At 46.0% G+C, this 19843-nt stretch overlaps 1 protein-coding gene across 1 annotated transcript in view; it reads right to left on the reverse strand.

The window, feature by feature from the left end:
* Nucleotides 1-19843, reverse strand: part of LOC119650058 — a 191335-nt gene that overhangs the window by 33769 nt on the left and 137723 nt on the right. Inside the window, exons 3-4 of the mRNA XM_038052548.1 lie at nt 16749-16836; nt 15929-16014 (exon numbers count right to left, since the gene is read on the reverse strand). Coding sequence (XP_037908476.1) covers nt 15929-16014; nt 16749-16836 — 174 coding nt within the window. The remainder of the gene's footprint in view (nt 1-15928; nt 16015-16748; nt 16837-19843) is intronic.

The following is a 19843-nucleotide window of genomic DNA, read 5'->3' on the forward strand; positions in this document are numbered from 1 at the left end:
GGTGCTACTTCCGTATAGAACCACATCAAGAACACTAGTACAGAACAGTCTCAAATTGACGCTGGTAACGAGGTAACTGCATTTCTAGATGTTAGATAAGGCAACGAAAGCGGATCTAGCGCAGCTACTATGTCGGGCAACATACAATTCGATGCCACCGTCAACAGAATCCACAATTGGATGCTTTATCCATTAAGGAGGCTACGATGCCTCATTATAATAGGAACATTGGTTTTGCTGGTGCTAATCCCCAGCCCAATTCTATGTCATGAGCCTAGCCAAGGTGTCCGAGACGTTATTGCCCGCTGAGCTCCTCCAAGTCCGCCGGATAAGGCAGCATGGAGAACGTCACCGATGACTAGGAGAAATAATATCGGTGACAGGATGCAGCCCTGGTGGATTACTTCTCCGAGATTTTATGACGGTGCAGCACGTGCCCTTTTGTGGCATTGCTTCTTCTTTGAAATGCCCCTCCTACTTAGAGCACGCCCGATACACTTTCTATTCACGCTGTTGAAAGCCTCCTAGAAATCTATGATAAGCAAGTGAAGCGAAGGTCTTAGCTCCGCGTAGTATTCCAAAATGATCCGTAGGGTAACCAATGTGGCCAATGCAGGAAGATCTGGAGCGGAAACCAGCCTGCTTTTTATCTATCAAGCCTTCGACGTGTTCTTTGATGCGTAATCCTAAGTAATCCTAGATACTTTAAATGTGGTCATGCCAACGGCAGGGAGCACACAGAGTCAGCTTGGCCTAGGCGTCTGCGGTTGCCCTGCACCCAACCCGTGAGATAGACTAGTCCATGGTGAATTGAGACAACTAGCTGGGATAAAGGCGCTCGTCCGCGAAGCGTTGGGATGCCGTTGTTTGTTATTTAATTTAGCCCTACAACGGTCGCTAGCATCTGCAAAGGGTACAGGACTGCATATAACCGGCGGTGATCTCAACCAGACGTCCGTAAATAGGACAGACCGTATCTGCAGCGGGGCTTCCTCATTATCCTGTTTAACACTGTAAGCCCTGTTTGGAGCGTCGGGAAAGTGATCTGCTGCCGAGGGCTTTCTCACAAACATTGTCGGTGAGCCGCGGAGTTTTTTCTGGATTACTTCCAGAAGCTGGTCCTCAGGTTGTTGCATTATAGAATCTACAATGGCTGATCAACTTACATAAGGACGAATTGCTGAATTCTACAGAAACATTCTCCCTATTCGAGCAGCTGCGTGGATGGAAGGTAAACGGCAATACATTTTGGTTAAGAAACAATAGGATTTCAGGTCGTTGATCGAGAAATGTGGGGCATTTGCGCATTCATAGCGTTAGATAAATTTTGACATTCCGAATTCATTGAGTAAAAACAAAGACCATTCAACCACGCCTTAATCGGTCTCGACGAGGAAACCATCGGGCTGATTTCAGACGTGCTTGAGGAGAGGAGACGCTTTCAGTGAGTGAGGAGGCATAACTCAATCACTTACTGAATGAACTGTCGCTAGGTGACCGTATCCCCAGCCAGTTGCTTTGTGAAATGAGTCAATTGGGTGGGGATACGGTTGGCTCGGAGCTGCTGAAGTCACTTTGACTACAGCGTCTCCGGAGAGCTCCCGCGCCATCAGGGCTTGCGCAGACTCGGGATCGCCGGAGAAGCTGCCAACCACGTCCGATAAAATACACGAGGTGTACGCGCGCTCTGTGGTCGCGAAAGTTTTCAGAGACACAACTCGGCTAATGAAGGAACTCAAGTCAACAGTGACGACATTGGCTGATTCGGTCACCAAACTCGCTGCGACGGTTAGTACTTTGTGTTCGGGAGGTAGATCTCGATTGCAATCACGGTCGAAGGCCTCTTCTCGAAAGAGGCGTCTGGGTAGTCACCCGCCGGGACCTTCACCGACCTCGATGGTTTGTTGGTACCATCGCAAGTATGGACCTCAAGCGACTGAATGTACCACCGGATGCCCGTTTAGCGCAACAAAAAACTAGGCTCACTGGCTGCCTCGGCGAGGGCTATCCGTAGCGCAGCACTATGTCGCCTTACAATCTTCGACCCCCTAAGCAGATGTTGCTTCCTGGTCGACACGATCGCTGAGGTGTCGGTTTTTTTTGTACCCCGCCTAAACACGCTGTTTTCGCAAAATTTACGTCTGGTGGCTGCGAAATCAACTCCCATCAGCACCTATGGCTAAAGGAAGATAGATGTGAGTCTTGGACTCCGCTGAATGTTTTCGAGGCATTTCATTCTGATGAACATCAGCGTCCCTATATTAGGCGCAGACTTCCTGTATTACTATGAGCTGCTAGTGGATTTACAGAACAGGATTCCACAACCTCGTAACATACGTCAGGCAAAATTTCTACCTACCAAAATGACACTCTTTCAATAATTTTCGAAGACGATGCCGACCACCGCATTTGTGCACTCCTCCGAAAGTACCAAACAGTAACATCACTACTGAAAGTAGTTCCTCTAAGCCGGTTAAGCACGATATGTAGCACCACATCAACACTACCGGCTCTCCAATCTTCTCAAAAGTGCGTCCACTTTCGCCCCAGAAGCTTGCTGTTGCGAAGGAAGAGTTTGAAGACTTGATGATCGGTAGACCATCCAATTGCTGTTGGTCCTCTCAACTTCATTTGGTCAATAAGCCAAATGGCGTTCCAGATCGATATCCCATTTCACTCATCCATGATTTTGTGCACTCGCCAATAAACTGCCGTGTTTTAACGACCTTGGATCTAGCCACGGCGTATCACCCAATCCCTGCCGCTCCCGAAGACATTTCAAAGACGGTTATCTGCACACCTTTCAGACTGTTCGAGTTCACTAGGATGATTTTCGGCTTGTGCAACGCTCCCCCAACTTTCCAGAGGTTCATCCTGTCTTACTTCAGAATCTGAGCACTTTGAACATCTTGAGTGCATTTTTTAAGGTCTCCTTGAGGCCGGACTTGAAAAATGCAGATTCCTCCAGAGGCTGGTGAAATATCTCGGCCACTTGATAACCCTTTACGGTATCCAATCGAAGCGATTAAGAGGTTTTCACTACTAACCACAGTGAAGGATCTGCGAAGGCTCTTGGGCCTGTTAAATTTCTATCGTCGTTTCTTGTCCAGGGATCATCACCAAACGATCCTGAACGCCTACTCGTCTAGGACCAAAAGTAACGACTCCCGCGAGGTTGCGTGGATTTCTGAGGCCGTCCCGGCAATTGAGACAGTCAAACAATAGTGTGTTGATGCAACACTCCTGGCAATTCCTCAGTCAGATGCATCCTTAGCTGCACTCGTCGATGCCTCAGATGCAGCGATAGGTGCCTCCCTTCATCAACTGGTGAATCACATATAGCAACCGCTGAGCTTCTGTTCGAAGCACCACAACCCAGCACAACGCAATTACAACATTTACGATCGTGAACAATTAAATAAAATTAAAATAGGGCAGGCCGTTCACAGTGTTCGCGGATTACGAATCCTTTACGCTTAGACAAAAGCCCGACAAGGTGTCCCTTCGCCAACTTCGGCACTTGAGTTATATCAGCCAGTTTACTTCTGATATTCAACACGGGTCTGCAAAAGACAACGTGGTTGCTGACGCTTTGTCTCGAATCTCGGAGGTCACAGTCCTCTCCTCGGTCGATTATACGGCAATCTCCGAGGCACAAGAAGACGCCGCAGAGCTTCAGAGCCTGAAGGCAAATTCCAAATACAAATTCAAGGAGTTTCCTATTTTCGGCTCAAACTCTTATTTGCACTGTGAGACCTCAGATAAGGGACCCAGAACATTCATCCCGGCCGATTTTCGCAGGGAAGTAATTCACGCGATTCACGACTGTGCGCAACCAGGCATCAGGACGACGAACTGGATAGTCACTGATAAATATTTCTGGCCGTTCATGAACAAGGGCGTAAATCCTTGGGCCAGGCAGTGCTTCGTGTGCCACAAATGCCAGCGCAAAAAACACGTTCGAAAGGAAGTAGGTGTATTCCCTCAGTCAACCAAGCGCTTCCACACCATCCATCTCGATATCATCGGTCCTTCGCGAGACTCACACGGTTACAAGTATTGCCTCATAATCATTGACAAGTTTACGCGGTGGGTTGAAGCATACCTCAGTCTGACATTACGGTGCAATGATGTACCGAGGCCCTCTGTCGAAAGTGGATTCCGCGCTTTGGTGTACCAGCCGTTGTTATCGCGGAGCAGGCGGTGCAATTCGAATCTGTTCTTTTTGCGGAGTTACGAAAGCTTCTTGGCTTCAAACGGTATAGGACTACTGGATACCATCCACAGTTCAATGGTATGCTGGAACGATTGCACCGGACGCTGAAGGCCGCCTTAATGTTTCGCGACGATCCATCATGGTCACGGTCTTTGCTTTTCGTCCTCCTCGGCCTACATACAGTCGAACGAGAGGAATTTACGGCCAGCCCTGAGATGGTATACGGGGAGAATCTGCGCTTCCCCACCGACTCTGTGCTGCTGGACACCAGAGCAGGGTTAAGCGAATCAGCAATGCTGCATCTGCTCTGAGACGCGGTTTCGAAACTGCGACCAATTTCATCTTCCCGACACGCGACAACGGGGGCGAACACCCCCAGGGATCTTGAGTCGTGTGACCTTATCAGCGTGGATGAGTTTCGGAGGCCGCTGCAACCGGCATACGAGGGCCCCTTTAGGGTACCATAAAGAGGAGAGCACTCATTCATGCTCGACGTTCGAGGCGAGTCCAAATGGATCTCTTGATCGAAGCTGAAGTCCTTCGTCGAACCGGCGACCGCCCCGAAGAAACGCCCGTGAAGCATCAGATTCGCCCGGTGACTTCTATTGGCGGTATCGCGCGGACGGCTTGCTTCGCTGAAACCGCGCTGTTTCAGCTGGGGAGGGGGGGATGCGGCAGTGCATCGGAGGCGCGAATCTAGGTGCCATTATGGATTCACCTCCAGCGCTGCATCCAATGGCGGAAGCGAGAAATGTCAGGGTGACAAAGAAACTCTCGGGTAGACCGTCGGTGCGAAAAGGAGTCAAATACCATTGTTGGATTACAGGCTTATTTCTACCATCAAGGAGTGGCTGGGGAGGCAACATGGGAAGATTATTAATAATTTCATCCAATTTTTGACGGTGCATGGGGGATATCGCCAGTACCTCTACAGAGTTAAATGGGACAATTTGACCAATTGACCAAGCTCTGAGGGAATTCCCGGGGATGCAGAACACATATTCCTCCTCTGTCCGAGATTGAGGGACGAGACAAGAAACCCAGTGGAAACTTTGGGTGAAGCACTCAATGACCCCATCAATTCAGGGCAAACAGTCAAAAGCGGAAGAGGTTAGGAGGGCTCGGTTACGTTTGCACCTCTTCAGTCCAGATTTCCTCAACCTACGCACTGAGTTATATTTGGCTTTCAAACGTAACATCACAAAATTGCACATACGCAAAAATGAATGTTGATTACTCACTCTGATTTCAGTCTTTACTCCGAAATGAATTTCCGCCCATAAATTCCCTTGAATTCCAATAATTTCACTTTATCCCCTACGGATTGCCGAAATCAGAAACAGAATTCGTCCTCCATGAAAAACATAATCAAAGCCACGACTTCGTCAGATGCCAGAGATGAAAAAAAAAAGCTCCAGAGGCAATGATAATTTCTGGCTCCGTCTTTGAAATCAGGCAACTCGCAAACGACCTTTCGCCGCTTTCCTCCCGAGTTAATTTCCGATTGAAGTCAATTTGAATGAATACAATGGTCCCAGTCCACGAAGCACTTGAAACAAATCCGCGGGATGACTTCCATCCCTGGGAAGCTACTAAGCACCTCATAAATACACTTAAAAGTAACCGATCGAAAAAAGGAGACTTAAAATCCGAATCCAGGGAGAAAATTGAAACGAATCTTCATTTCGATTTAACTAAGTGTCCTTTTAGAAATTTACTCCGTTGTACCGGGAAAATTGAGAGCTTTTCATCAGCTCAGTGGAGGGAGGGAGCCGAGGAGTCGAATGGGACCCCTATTCTTGAAGCATTACGAAGTCATTTAGTGGATCCTCTGGTAGGATTCAGTGCTGGCATTCTTTTCAGCATCCAAGGACTCCTACCTAAGGGCAATTTCTAGGTTAAGATGTTTCCCATTGCACAAAAGTTTTACATTTTGCGCATTCTGCTTCGAGTTAAGTAAAGTTTTCTTTGGGCAAAAAACGAGTGGATGAGGCGGGAAAATCTGGTAAATCTGAATTGACTTTGATTTCAGTCGCGCCATAAACAGGGCAAATCATAGCCTGGCAGAATGATTTTCAGATATATTATGCGATAATTTGATGTGGGGGTGGCTGATTGGGGGTGAATGATTCAGCCCTGTGGCCTTTAAAGTTGATTTTATAGTCGAGGGAGTCGGATTGTTTCTCGGTTGTTTTTTGTGAATTTAAGAGAGGGTTTTTCCTGCAGGGACGAAAATTAGTACCAAAGGCGTAATTGAGTGAGTGAAATATTTGTGAGTCCATAAAAATTCTTGTACTTTTTGGTTACTTGGCATGTTGCCTGGCCTTCGAGACGGATGAACAGAAATTGAATCCCAATTAAAGTCTGACATTGCTTCCTGACTCCTTTTACATAGTTGGTTTCCTCTACTTCTTTTCCATGGTTTATATCATTAAATTATCCAATTAACCCAACCTTTCAGTCAACCCCATCTCAAACGCTAAAACAGATTTAATGCAAAAGGCCTTTGTGGCCGCTAATTCGTCCCAGTCCCTTTATGAAACGACGTAATCACTCATGACACCAGACCCTCAAAAAAGGCCTTAATTAGTTGAAATTGTTAATTAGCATCAAATCTGCCTTCCGCTAACATTCAAACAATTTCAGGTTGCTTTCTTTTCCAGAAGGTAAAAGTTAAGGGGGCAGTGCTTTTCGTTTAATTAGGAGAGGGGGTATAAAAGCATCAAAGAAGGTGGATGGACAAAAATTTTAAAATGTTTCAAGCCATAATTATCTTCAAAGCAAGATTTTGCCAACAAATCTTTCACTTGAATCCTTGTAGAATTGACTCATTTGTGGGTCGGAGAATTAACAGAAATTAAAGGGAATCAATTTAATTAATTTATTAATTATTAATAATTTATTAATTAAATGGAAAAATGGGAAGAAATTATTTTCATAGAAAAGGCTTCTCCTATAAGAGCATGGTCCCTCCTATGATATGAGAAATTATTCCGAACCGACTGTCAATCAGCTAACTCTAGTCCTGGATTTCCTGGATTTTGGGCATTATGCCATCGTCTTCGTCGGTCTATTGAACATGCTATGCTACCCATTCCCAATTGCTTGTCTGAGATAGATATTGTGGGAAGCTATTCCACAATAAGTGTCTAGGTTTCCCTAACGATCCTCATCTACTGTTGATAAAAGATGATCATCATGCACGTCGCCCCGAGCACCAAACCCTCCGTCCTTGCTGGCTCTACCTTGAAACCCCAAATGCCGCTGGTAAAGCCGCTGCATAAAGTATCTACGCTACATTAAAGAGACACGATCTTCATCTGTCTGTGTTACCATCACTCAGCATCACAGATCTTCTTCTTGGCCTCGAACCGAATCAAGCGCAATTGCTCCTCAACGTTCCACTGAGGCTAGCCACCGCAGTATTCTTCGTAACCATGTTGGTTTATTCCATCCATTCCGATAACATTCTCGGCTACATCAGGAGTAGGACCTGCCTATCTCTGGCACTTCTCTCATGGGTGAAACTCAAGAAGGATGGCGCCCTTGGGCATATAATAGATTCCTTCAAGGTTACTTATGCCCAGGATCTCAACTCCGTTGCCTAACTTTCGTTTTGGCCACATGGGGCTTCCATCAAATTAGCTCAAAACTCAACCATAAAATGTGAGTATGGAGATATAAGAGCGCTTCTACTGGATTACCAGCTCCGCATCTTCTGCCTCCCTGAAACCTGGCTGGATGATAGCACTTTAGATTCTGAGCTCCTGGGGGGCCACTCGGTCTTTTACGATGCCAGACATCGGGCAGATTGGGGTAGGGACACAAGCGTCATGATCATTGTTAAATCTTCTTTCAGTGCCGATCCCACCTTTCCCTCCTCCTCTTACTCTATGCATTTCACCGCTCAACGCAAGTCCATTTGTTATTTTCTGTAAAAATTTGCCCTGTCTTACCCCCTCTCATCTGTACTAGGAATTCATCAGCAGATTTCCAGATGTCTTAACTCTAGGCTTCCATTGTCTCCCCTTCATTGTTTACGATGACTAACCTTCACGACCCTCAGCTACTCCTCAACAATTCCTTGTGTTGCGCCGTTTTGATGCCATAAACTCCTAATAACCTGGTTTGTGTGATAAAAACAAGGAAGTTGTGGTGCTCAAAGAATGGTTTACCTAGTGCCCGTGGCCTGGCTCCAGCTTGAATTGGACAATCCCAAAGGAAATGCCTAAGGGTTCCTTCCTCTTCTCCGCCGCTTCAGCAATGTGATCTGTAGGGTATGCCGAACCTGGTCGCATGGTCCCCTAGGCCAGTGCCCCGTGCAGACCACCGTAATCTTGAATGCATTTGCACGCGTCTAGCACAAAAGCTCTCTCTGGGTGGGCCAAATAATCTTTGCCCGGACGGCTCAAGTGGTTAGAGCGGTGGGTTGCCGTAGCGGAAGGTCACGGTTCAAATCTCACTGGTGGTAGAGGTGTCGGATACCAGTCGACTCGGCTGTGAAGCTGCAAGGGCAATGCCGACCACATTGCCTCCTACAGTATACTGTAGTGTACCGTTACGGTCTTGAATTAATGAACACTTCAAAGCCCTGGTTCAATTGGATTGTTGCACCACAAATAATTATTATTATCCTCCATGAAATGGTACAGGGGGTGAGCCTTCTCTATCTGAGGTCCGCGGCCACTGAGTACTGTGAGTAGATTCCACCCGTGACAGTCGCCAGTGGGAAAAGATTTTACCTGCCAAGCTTGTGGGGAGGGGGGGGGGGGGTTATTTCCTCAATAAGAGGAGAGCACTGTCAACCTCCAGCAACCTCTGAATGGTGAAGAAAAAACTTTCCTTCTTCCTAGAAACAAAAAGCGTGCTTGCGGAGTATTGCTATGCATACAGAAAAGGGAAATCGAACTCAACAGGCCTAAACGACCTGTTGCTGAAAATTTCTGAAACCAAGCGTAAGGGCAGAGTCGCGGAAGCTGTGTCTTTTGACATCAGCAAGGCGTACGAAAGAGTGGACCTACTCCTTCTTTCTGAAACTATGAGAGAAAATACGTGCCATCTGACAAATACGCTTGGACCGTGCGCTTTCTGAAATACAGGGAGCTGAAGCTGGATGACTGGTCGTACTCGGTAAACAGTGGCCTACCCCACTTACTATATCAGCCTTGCTAGAAAAGCGGGTTGACCTTTTTGTGAATAAATGTAGAACCCTGAAACTCCCAGTGAACAGAGATAATTCTAGCGTTATTGCTTTTAGGAGAAATAATGGTAAACCATGTAAATTTTTGGTACATCAGTCCCCTCTGAAATAGGTACCGCAGATAAATATTCTCGACAGGACAATTACGAAATCCCTATCCCCAAAAAATCACGTCAATAATTCAATCATAAAGCAGAAATAGCCTCGAGCGTAGTAAACTTTGCCACAGGTTTTTCATGGGGATTAAAATCTCAGAGAGCCGTAAAACTATTTAGGACCATTGTGAGACCAGTGCTTAATTATGCTGCTGCCCCCACAGTCTTGATGCCCATTATCTGGGAAATAATTGACGCAGTAGCGAATTCTAACTTCGAGGAGATAAGAATACTGTGGTGCCCAGTTAAAAGTGAAATTATGTTGAACAAGATAGCGCACTCAGCAGCAAATGCATGCCCTAATCAGCGGAAACACCATGGTTTCATCCTCTGCAGCTGAGGATGCACAGGAATCCATCCTAGGCCCGGATATCTGGAACGCTACCTATCATAGTCTGCTTAAATTCAACAAGCCTGAAGAGTCGAGGCTGGTCGGTTCTGCAGATGATGTCGCGGCGCTTGTTGCTGGGCGCACTGTTGAACAGGCGCAAAGCAGACTCGGTATATTGATGCGACGGGTAAGCAGTTGGATGACTACTCATGGTTTCAACCTTCCACTGGAAAAAATCGAAGTAGTCATCCTGACTAAAAAGGAAATTCCGACCCTGCGTCCCATATCGTTCAGCGAGTCGATCATCGAATCAAACCCAGTGGCAAAGTACCTCGGGCAGACTCCTGACTCAAAGATGAGCTTTTTTGAGCAAATCAAAGCAGCAACGAACAACGCTGCAGCTAGTGTATCGGCGTTAAGTAGGCTAATGACAAATATTGGGGGTCTTACGTCTAGCAGGCGACGTCTCCTGATGAGTTCAACGCAGTCTATCCTGTTCTACGGTGCAGAGGTATGGGTTGACGCTCTTGGCAAGGAGGTATATCATAAGCGTCTCGCGCAAGTACAGAGATGGGGAGTCTTGCCTGCATAAGATTGAAAAGGCATGATCTCCGGATTTTGTGTTTGGCAATGGGGTTGTGGACGACGTCCATCACAATTTTTTTTTGTGGAAGGTGGGATGGGATTCGTCAGCAGCTCATTTAAACACAGAGAATCACAGACAACATTGTCGAGGAGATGCTGAGGAGTGCTGACAGGTGGAACCATGTTGCCCATTCCTTCTCGTTGCGTAGAAGATGGAGCTCGACCGGTGGAGAATCTGGATGGCAGGGGTTCCTTGAACTGACAGTTCCCTTCGTCCTCTCCCCTCTCGTTGGCGAAAGGAATTCCCTGATTTGAAGGCTCCGCAAGGCGGGAGAGTTCGGGGACTAGCCCGAAGTAATGTGACAAACGGTTCCAGGCTAGCTCTCTGAAGATGAGAAGGTGTTTAGTTGGTAGTCCGACGACGTACTGAACCGGAAGTCCAACACTGTGTGCGTAAATGCATTCACTTACCCTACCCCAAAAAAAGCTTTTTTTTTGAGTGTAGGAGACATAGTGCGTTCAGTTCGAAAGAGTCTTTCAACAACATGGAAACCAACTCTAGACTGAGGAGTTGATCAGCTACCTAAAAGAATCAAGCTTTAGGACTATGAGTCTCTGAAGTGCCATTTCATATTTCTTTTACCTTGCTTTTTGTGAGAGAATGTGAATATCGCAAGCCACAGGGCATTTCCTGTGCCAATGCACCCCTCTTAGTTGATTCCATCCATCCCATATATCCCCTAGTTCAGCATAACATAACCACAATCATATAAAAACGATATCTTTGTCCAAACTTGTAACACGTCTGTTTGGACAAACTCCGGCATAATTGTGTAACCTACAACAAGTCTGGCAACACAGGGCCCAATTCCCAAAAACTGAGTGACTGCTGGCATACATAGGTCGAAGGCCTGGCCAATTCTCGTCCCCATGTACTATCATCGTCGGCCGGAACAGACGTCGTGGGGTAACTAATACCTACAACAACAGCAACAGCAACTTAAGCTAGGGTAGTAAGCTCCATCCTGCTCAATGAACCACACGGCAATATTATAATAATTATAATCTTCTCACGGGATGTGGAGGGTATCGCTACTATCTGTACAGGTTTAATCCGGATACCTCACCCGATTGCTCAAACTCCGAGGAAGATGAGGACCCAGAGAACGTATTCTTTCACTGTCCAAGATGTGTGGAAGAAAGGAAGAACCTAAAGGAGACTCTAGGAGAGGTGCTGGTACCGAAAAATCTGGTGCGAAGAATGTCAAGAGGATTGAGATGCGATCAACTCCATGATTGCATCTATCCAGAGTAAACTGTGAAAAGTAGAGGAGAGGAGAAAAGGGCGGTTACGTGGAGATGCCTGGAGATGAAAGTTGACCAAGCTAGAGTGAGCTGATTCCGCTCCGTGATGGAATACCTTTTTGTAGTTCCACTAGACATGGGGGCGTCGGGGTTGGTTTAGGTGGATGAAAATACCACACGTCTTTTGAAGATTTCTACTTCCTAAAAAAAGTCGTGCGAATAGCGCGATCGAAAGGAAAGATCCACGACGAACCGCATCCTCAATCGATGTTTCTCCTGTCTCGGGTGTATTATGAGACGCGGCCTTCAAAGTTCCGGCCCTGCCTTGGGATACTCAGATCAGCATATTTGAGGATCCCATCCGTCGTAGATCTTTCTTTTCGATCGCTACTCATCAGCTTCATCTCTGTACAGGGAGCGCACGTTCCATGAGAAAATGCGCAAATCGTTATTCCGTTGTCGTTGCCGGGTTCGTCGTTGTATAATCCGTCCAGTCCAAGGCTCCTGTTGTGGCTTCGTAACAAGTTGTTTTCTGTATAGGGTTGTCAGCCCAACCCAACCCCCAACCTGGAGGACCAGTTGGTACAATTTGTCCCGTTTTTAGGCGCGGGAGACTCGATTTCATCCTTCTCCGTATGCAGCTTTTCGTTAAGAAAGAGCTCCCAGCGGTCACCACGTGGAGGTGGAGATAGGGTTTGGTAGTAAAGCTGTTGGTGTTGATTTAGCAGGCATTTTTCAGGTTTTATGTTCCATCATGGGTACCAATCCACGTTTCGCCCTGGGACCTATACTACCCTTTGACCACCACCAATAGCAATTATCAGAGCGAAATGTCTCATGCTGCACCGAGGTAACATCGCGGAGGATTTTGAGGTCAATAGCGGAGTCCGCCAGAGTTGGATCCTGTCACCGATATAATTTCTTCTTATTACTGGTGACTTTCTTTAAGCTGCCGTGTCCGGAGGACGTGGCTGAATTCAATGGACGATGACATCTTTCCTCAAACACCTCGACTACGCTCATGACATCTGTTTGCTCTCCCACCGAGTGGCCAAATTGCTCTGGATTTGGAAAGAGAGGAAAGTAGAGTCTGGCGGGTCATCGCACTCTCGTCTCACGACAATTGAAATCCACTCTCCAAAGATGGCCACTCGGCACTTGGCGCAGAACAGTAGTGGAGGAATCCGAGCAAGGATGAGATGGAAATCTTCAAAAGACACTGACCTGGACACACCACCGTGTGGGAAACACCAGAAGGTATTACATCACGGGCCGGAGTCAGAGCACTCTAGCTTAGTCACTGTTTTTCTATACGCGGCGCGTGAGCGCGCTTTTCTTGTCTCTTCTGCCTTTCACAGTTGAATAATACATGCTCTGGGTCCTCTGGGACTCCATCGCAATTTGGACAGTCGGCTGAAGTCCCCAATTTAAACCTGTGCAGGCTTTGCGCTATTCTCCGTGCCCGGTGAGAAACTGGGTGAGATTATAATTAATCTCACTGTGTCGTCTCTCCAACCACTCCTTGATGCCAAGAATGAGCCTGTGAGTCGACCGACCATTTTCCGAACATTTCCACCGCTCTTACCATCTCTGCCTCTCAGCGTTCTTCGTCTGAGATAAAGGAGAGATATGCTTCGCATTGTATATGTTCGCCATTTCATCTGCCAAAATGTCCTGAGACAGTGTTGAAGGCAGAGCATACCCTCAGGGCTATCCTCCTGTAGACTGCACTCAGTTTGTTAGCATTCCCTGACATCCCCAACGCCTCCCTCCAAACTGGGGCCATATGATGATGAGGTTACCACCGTGGCTATAAGCAACCTAGAGGTATACCGTGGCCCTCCCGTGTTCGGCATTATCCTCGCCAGGACCATACTTGCAGCGGATGATTTGTCGCAAACATACTACACCTGTTGCCTATAACTGAGCTTCCTGTCTATCACCACCGCTACGTATTTAATAGTCGGCTTGGAAGTGATAATATTTTCAATTCTAATACAGGCGTAATTTCTTTTCCCGCGCTTAGTGATGAGGACCGCTTCCGTTTTTTCCTTCGCAAGTGTCAGACCAGAGCTCTCTAGCCCACTTTTAACAGCGTTGATTTCCTCGCCCGAGTATAACTCAGCATCTTCGAGATGCTTTGCGGAAACAATCAACACTATGTCGTCAGCGTAACCCATTACCGTGATTTCCCCCGGAAGGGGAAGATTAGTAGGCCCAATCCGGGACCCTTTGGGACTCCGTGTAAATAACGTACTCCTGGCGTCCGTCATCGGTGTCAAACCAGATAGATAACTCTCGGCGGGAATACCAACCATCGCTGGGGATTTGCGTATTAGATTCCAATTAGCCGAATTGAATGCATTTTTCAGGTCTAGGGTTACTACCACGTAATATTTGCTGGTACTACTCTGTCCATGAATTGCATCTTCGGTCAAACTAGTAACCAAATTAATGGCATCAATGGTTAATCTGGCTTTACGGAACCCATACTGCCGATCTGAAAAGCCAGGCTTATGCAGAATTACCAACCTCGGACATGCACGCTTCGAAAAACTCAACGAATATGTCTGGTCTGGATTTGACGGTAAGCTAAGGGGCCTTATTTGTCTCCCATTCTACTGTAGATCTCCAGCAGCACCTCTCTGATAATTGGCGGAATTGCCGGCATATTCAGAGGTGGTTGGAATGTTCCAGTGCCATTTTCTTCCTGGGGGAATAACCCCTGTCGCATACTTTGCGATACAGTGGATTAGAGTCGCCTGCTTTATCAGGTTCCTCTAACTACACCTCTATGAAGGTCTGGTCATCCAAAGCTTTTGCAAATCAGCCCTTTCTTTGCCCTGTGGCTCCATAAAGAAGATTGTCTGGCGCTACGTACCACACGTACCACAGGCCAGCGCAGGGCTGACAAATGGTCAGGTCTACAACCGAACCTGGTCCCCTTTCTGAACGGTATCTTTGTTAGCCAAAACTAAGTCCATCTGCGCAAAAGCTTTTAATAAAATGCGGCATTTGATTCTCTGCAAGGACCCAAGCGTTGAAATCACCAGCAATCGCCTTTGGACTTCATCCCCTTGCGTCGAGAACAAGATTACCAAGCATTTTCTCCAATGCAGACAGTGTCAAACTTGGTGGGGCATTGCAGCCGTCTGTCTGTCCGTCCGTCACACATATTTTTCTCGGAGATAATTGTAGCGAATGACATCAAATTTGGTGGGAAGGTGGAAACTATGAATGCTCATGCATACAGTGAGTTACATCCTTTTACGTTGCATTTAAGGGGGGGGGGGTCCTTATACATGCAAAAGGGAGGTGTAATTTTTTTTAAACATATATAGTCATGTGTGGTATCAAATGAAAAGTCTCGATTAGTGCGAGGCTGGTCTTAGTTTTGTCATTTATTGGAAACTTGGGGAGTGTGGGGGGGTCGAAAGTGATCATCTTTTTACGGGCCCATTCTCAGAAACTACCCAACCGGAAAATCTGGAAAAAATCAAGAGGGTGCCACTATATGGTGCCGAGGCTCCGAAATACCCTCCATACCGATGTCTGTTCAAATAAAGTTAATAATAGTATATTACTATAATTTTGGGCGCAGTTTTTTTGTAAACTGCAAGAAACGAAGCTAAATTTTAGGGTCCTGTTTATTTAAAGTTAATTCCAGAATTTTGCATTTATCTTCTAATAACTAACGTTGATTTTTTATATATTTTTGTTAGCAGGATTACTCATTCCTTCCTAAAAAGTAATTTCTCAGCCTAATAGGGTGTATTAATCCATGGAAAAAATATATCTTTTCCATTTATTACTCTAATTTGTCCTAAACTTCAATATGAACGTCCAAAAATAGCGTTCAATTTAATTGGATCACAGATTCGGCGAATGGGCTATCTTTTCCCCAATAACCCAATCTATAATAGTTAATTTTCTTGAAGGGCTTTCTAGAGCGATAAATCATCTATTAACGAGGGCCGGAGCTTATTCAAGCGAAAAAATGGACTGGAATTTGGTTTATGCCCCGAAGCGAATCTTAAATTGGGCCTAAGGATCCTTTATGTGATTTATAAAATTATCAGCATAAATATGACATTTATCTTGTGAAAATATTTTATGTGCTTTTTTCAATTACTTACCCTATAAATCCCAAACATTAACATAATGCTAAGGACTATCATTGACATTTGCGTTCCGATTATGGCGAAATATGCGATCTGAACTCCTGCAAAGATACCGGCAGAAAAAAACGGGGAAGGTTTAGGAAAAAACACAAGCCAACAAAAAGCCGTCCTGCGACGGCAACAACAACTAACTAGACAAGAAACAAGCATTGACAGAGACATAATCCTTAAAGTCTATGAGTCCATATGAGCTCCAATGAGCCCCAGTTGACTGCAGTGTGTACAGAGACTCCAACGATATATTATTTAAGCACCAATCCACATATTATGAATAAATATTAGATCGTCCTTGGAAAGGAGCTGGGACGACACGTCTCGGTTTCAATCGCGGGTGGGTTTTCTGTAATGCTCAACTGGGTCCCGTCCGTATACGCGTGCATAAATTGAATTTTGAAAATCATAAAGGACTTTCCCGGAGAAAAAAAAAAGTAGAAGGATAATTTATAGGCAAACAGATAGCGTAGGAATGAAAGTGGAGCGTGTGATATTTTTTTAAGGGAGAGTGGGTGATTGGGCTTAAGAATAAATTTTAGGGATTTTAGTAAATATTTAAATAATTTTAGATCCAGGATTTTCCAAGTGACGAGGACGAACGTTAACTCTCTTAAAAGTTTTTTATGAATTCACGCGCAAGGAAGTATCTGATACGAATATCTTTCCCCACATTCCGGAATTCCTCGCCAAAGTATCTCGAATCTACTCTACAAACATTCATAATATGGTGGATGCGTGCCTAAATTGTTTCTGTCTAAATTCGTAAATTTATGTTGCTTACCGTAGTAGACGTCTTCTAAGTCGCCATAACGTTTCACATTCACACTTATCCGCCACGCGTATAACAGCACAATCAATATTGAAATATTCTGAAAAATAAGTCATACAGAATATGAATGTTAGACAGAAAGTGGGAGGGGGAAATCCCGAAAATTTGAATATGAAAATGAAAATTGTATTGCTGGGATTACGAATTCAGTGGATTTTCCAGACAGATAGGGACGTCTAGATTTAAAAAAAATGTAATTTATTAGTACATATATGGCTGCGTTGATAATTTGGAAATTTTTGATAGATTGAAAGATGTGATTTTGGGAGCTAACTATATAGACTGCATCGGGTCTTTTTGCCCGTAAGATAAGATCAATGCGCCCCCACTTACATAGTTTCAAATTGGTTTGAAGGAAGAAACGAGAGGTCATTTCTCCCTAACCTGTTTAAAAACTCGCCCTTGAGAATTTGTTGCGCCTCAAAAGGGGAGTATTTTAATATCAGCGGGGTAATTTTCGACTTGATGGTGCGATGGTTGAGAGGGTAGAACGTCAGCCTTCCTATCTCGCTGCTCAGGGTTCGAATCCCAGTCATTATAGGTGTCTGTGTTCGAGAGCTAGCCTCGAACGGTTTGTAATATTACTTCGGGCTAGCACCCGAGCTCTCACGCCTTCTTCTTTTTCCACACGTCTTCCACAACCATTCCATTGCAAAACACACACACACAACGTGCCTTTCCCACCTTATGCAAATAAGACTGAAAAAAGCAATGTCCACTTAGGAGCTGGGTAAGGAAATATTCACTCTTACCATGTTTTCGATTCAGCCACGCTTCTAAGTTGCTAATGATCTCGCGCAGTTCATTTGCCTCTAGTCTCATTTTGCCAAGAGGGGTGCCACTCTCTCGTCATAAGCAACCACCTCCTTTGGCCCTTCTCTCTTAGAGTGGTATATGGTTTTATGCTCCTTAGCAAGAAACAGAGCGGAGATCACGTCCGCTATCACCATCACGTCCGGTTCAGAGATAGCGCGGCAAGAAGATGCTACCTATGCTTGACACAGCCATTGTACCTGTGCAGGGGTTCACACCATACATCCTTGCCAAGAGTGTTAGCCCATACCTCTACACCGTAAAGCAGAATAGACTGCATTGAACTCACCAGAGGACGTAGCACCCCCAATATTTGCCATTAGCCGATCCAAGGCCGAAGCTCCAGCTGCAACCCTGTCCGCTACCTTAATTTGCTCGAAAAAGCTCATCTTTGAGTCAAGAATCAGTCCACAGTACTTTGTGACTGGTCACTGGCTTTGACTCGATTAACGACTCGCCTATCGATATGAGACGCAGGGTCGGAATTCTCCTTTTTCCAGTGCAAGGTTAAAACCATGAGCAGTAATTCATCTGCTTACCCGTCGCATCAATAATGATAAGTCCCCGGCAGAACGCATCGGTTCAGCGAGTCTACTTCTGATGAGCTTTTCGAACACTTTTCCGGCTTTATCAAACATACAATGTGGTCGCCTTTTCCTTTGCTCATTAGCGCAAGCCTCGCCACATTCCAACGAGATGGGAAATTACCCTCTTTCAGACAAACGTTGAATGCGCCGAACACCAGTTTGTATACCTCCGCTGGGATGCTATCGAGTCCTGGCGCCTTCTTGTTTCTTATAGAGAGGACTGTCTCTTCTAACTCTTTTATAGAGAAAAGTGGGCTCTTTGCGTTGCCGTTATCATCTCATACGAGGTGCGTAGGGAGTAACACCCGTACAATACGGTCCATCGGTTTGACCTTAAGTGAACAGGGTTTTCGCAAGGCCCCAACTTTTCGGGTTACCAGTTTACAACCGAGTCCCCAACGGGTGCCTGTCAGCAACTAGCTTTGCTCCTCTTTATTGTGCTGCGGAGCCTCCTTTTGACTGATCTGTACCCTGTGATTATGGTACATGCCTCTGCCCGGTCCTTTACACGTTGCGTCAAGTTGTGGAGTTTGTGACATTCTTTACGGAGCTCTGTAGTTTCCGCCGTCCATCAATACATAGGCGGCTTGTTACGTCTCGATGCCTTCCTGGGTATGTTCCGCAGGCCCTCCATATTATGTTCATAATTGAATTTACGGCAGCTGTCACTGCAGTGCGTTCCCCCAATTGTTCCAAGAGTACCGATAAACCTTCTGATATTCACCTTCGCGACGTTCCACGCACACAAAGGGATCCGAGGTGGCGCACACCGAGAATTTGTGTCAACCAAAAAGTCTTTCCAGAACTCGCTACCCGTTCACCAGTGACACCAATGATTCTGACATCAAGGTTACGCTGGGAATGCTTCCTTCGCAGCCTGAATGCCGGTATGTTGGAGTAGAGCCAGTGTTTAAAACCGTAAGTCTTGTTCTCACCGTCATTTCGAGAAGTCGTTCCCACTGGAATCTGGGTGAGGTATGCCCCATTCAAATGCCTTGGCATTGAAGTCACCTTCGACCTGAATCCGACCTTCTGTGCCCAAGATAGCATCCTGCAAAGCATCAAGTCTGCGTCATGTCACATACAACCATTGAAACCAGGCAAATCTGTCCCCCCGACTCTGGGCAAGAACCCTAAGGTGGGTGGTGTTGGTAAAGCCAGATCCCTGTTTTGGCACTGGTTACTGAAGAATACTAGAGATTTTGTTTCCGCAGCGAACTGCGCGGATCATGTTGATTGCATCCTAGCTCGTTCCAGTTCTACTCTAAAGACTAGACACTGTCCCGAGGCCGTAGTGTGCGCAACGCTCTCACCAGATGCGCACGATCCTTGCATATAACGCAACTTTCCTTTTCGTTGCAGCTTGCACCCCTTGGCCCACATAGTGACCTCCTGTCAGGTGGCAGACATGGCATGGGTACGGGGAGACCACAATCCAAACGTCTGTAACATTTGGTTGGGGCGGCCCAGATTCGTATCCTACAGATCACCCAATCAATTCTGATTTTCCCGCTGTTAACAAGTTTCCCCGGGTATTTTCCGCAACTTTCACTACAGCGAGTTTTTTACCCCGGGAGTTCGCAAAGGTGATACTAATTCATACATTGGTTACCTCTGGACATTCGTACTTGATGGCCTCTTCTACCT

Source organism: Hermetia illucens, chromosome 2 (assembly GCF_905115235.1).
Source record: "Hermetia illucens chromosome 2, iHerIll2.2.curated.20191125, whole genome shotgun sequence".
NCBI lineage: Eukaryota > Metazoa > Arthropoda > Insecta > Diptera > Stratiomyidae > Hermetia > Hermetia illucens.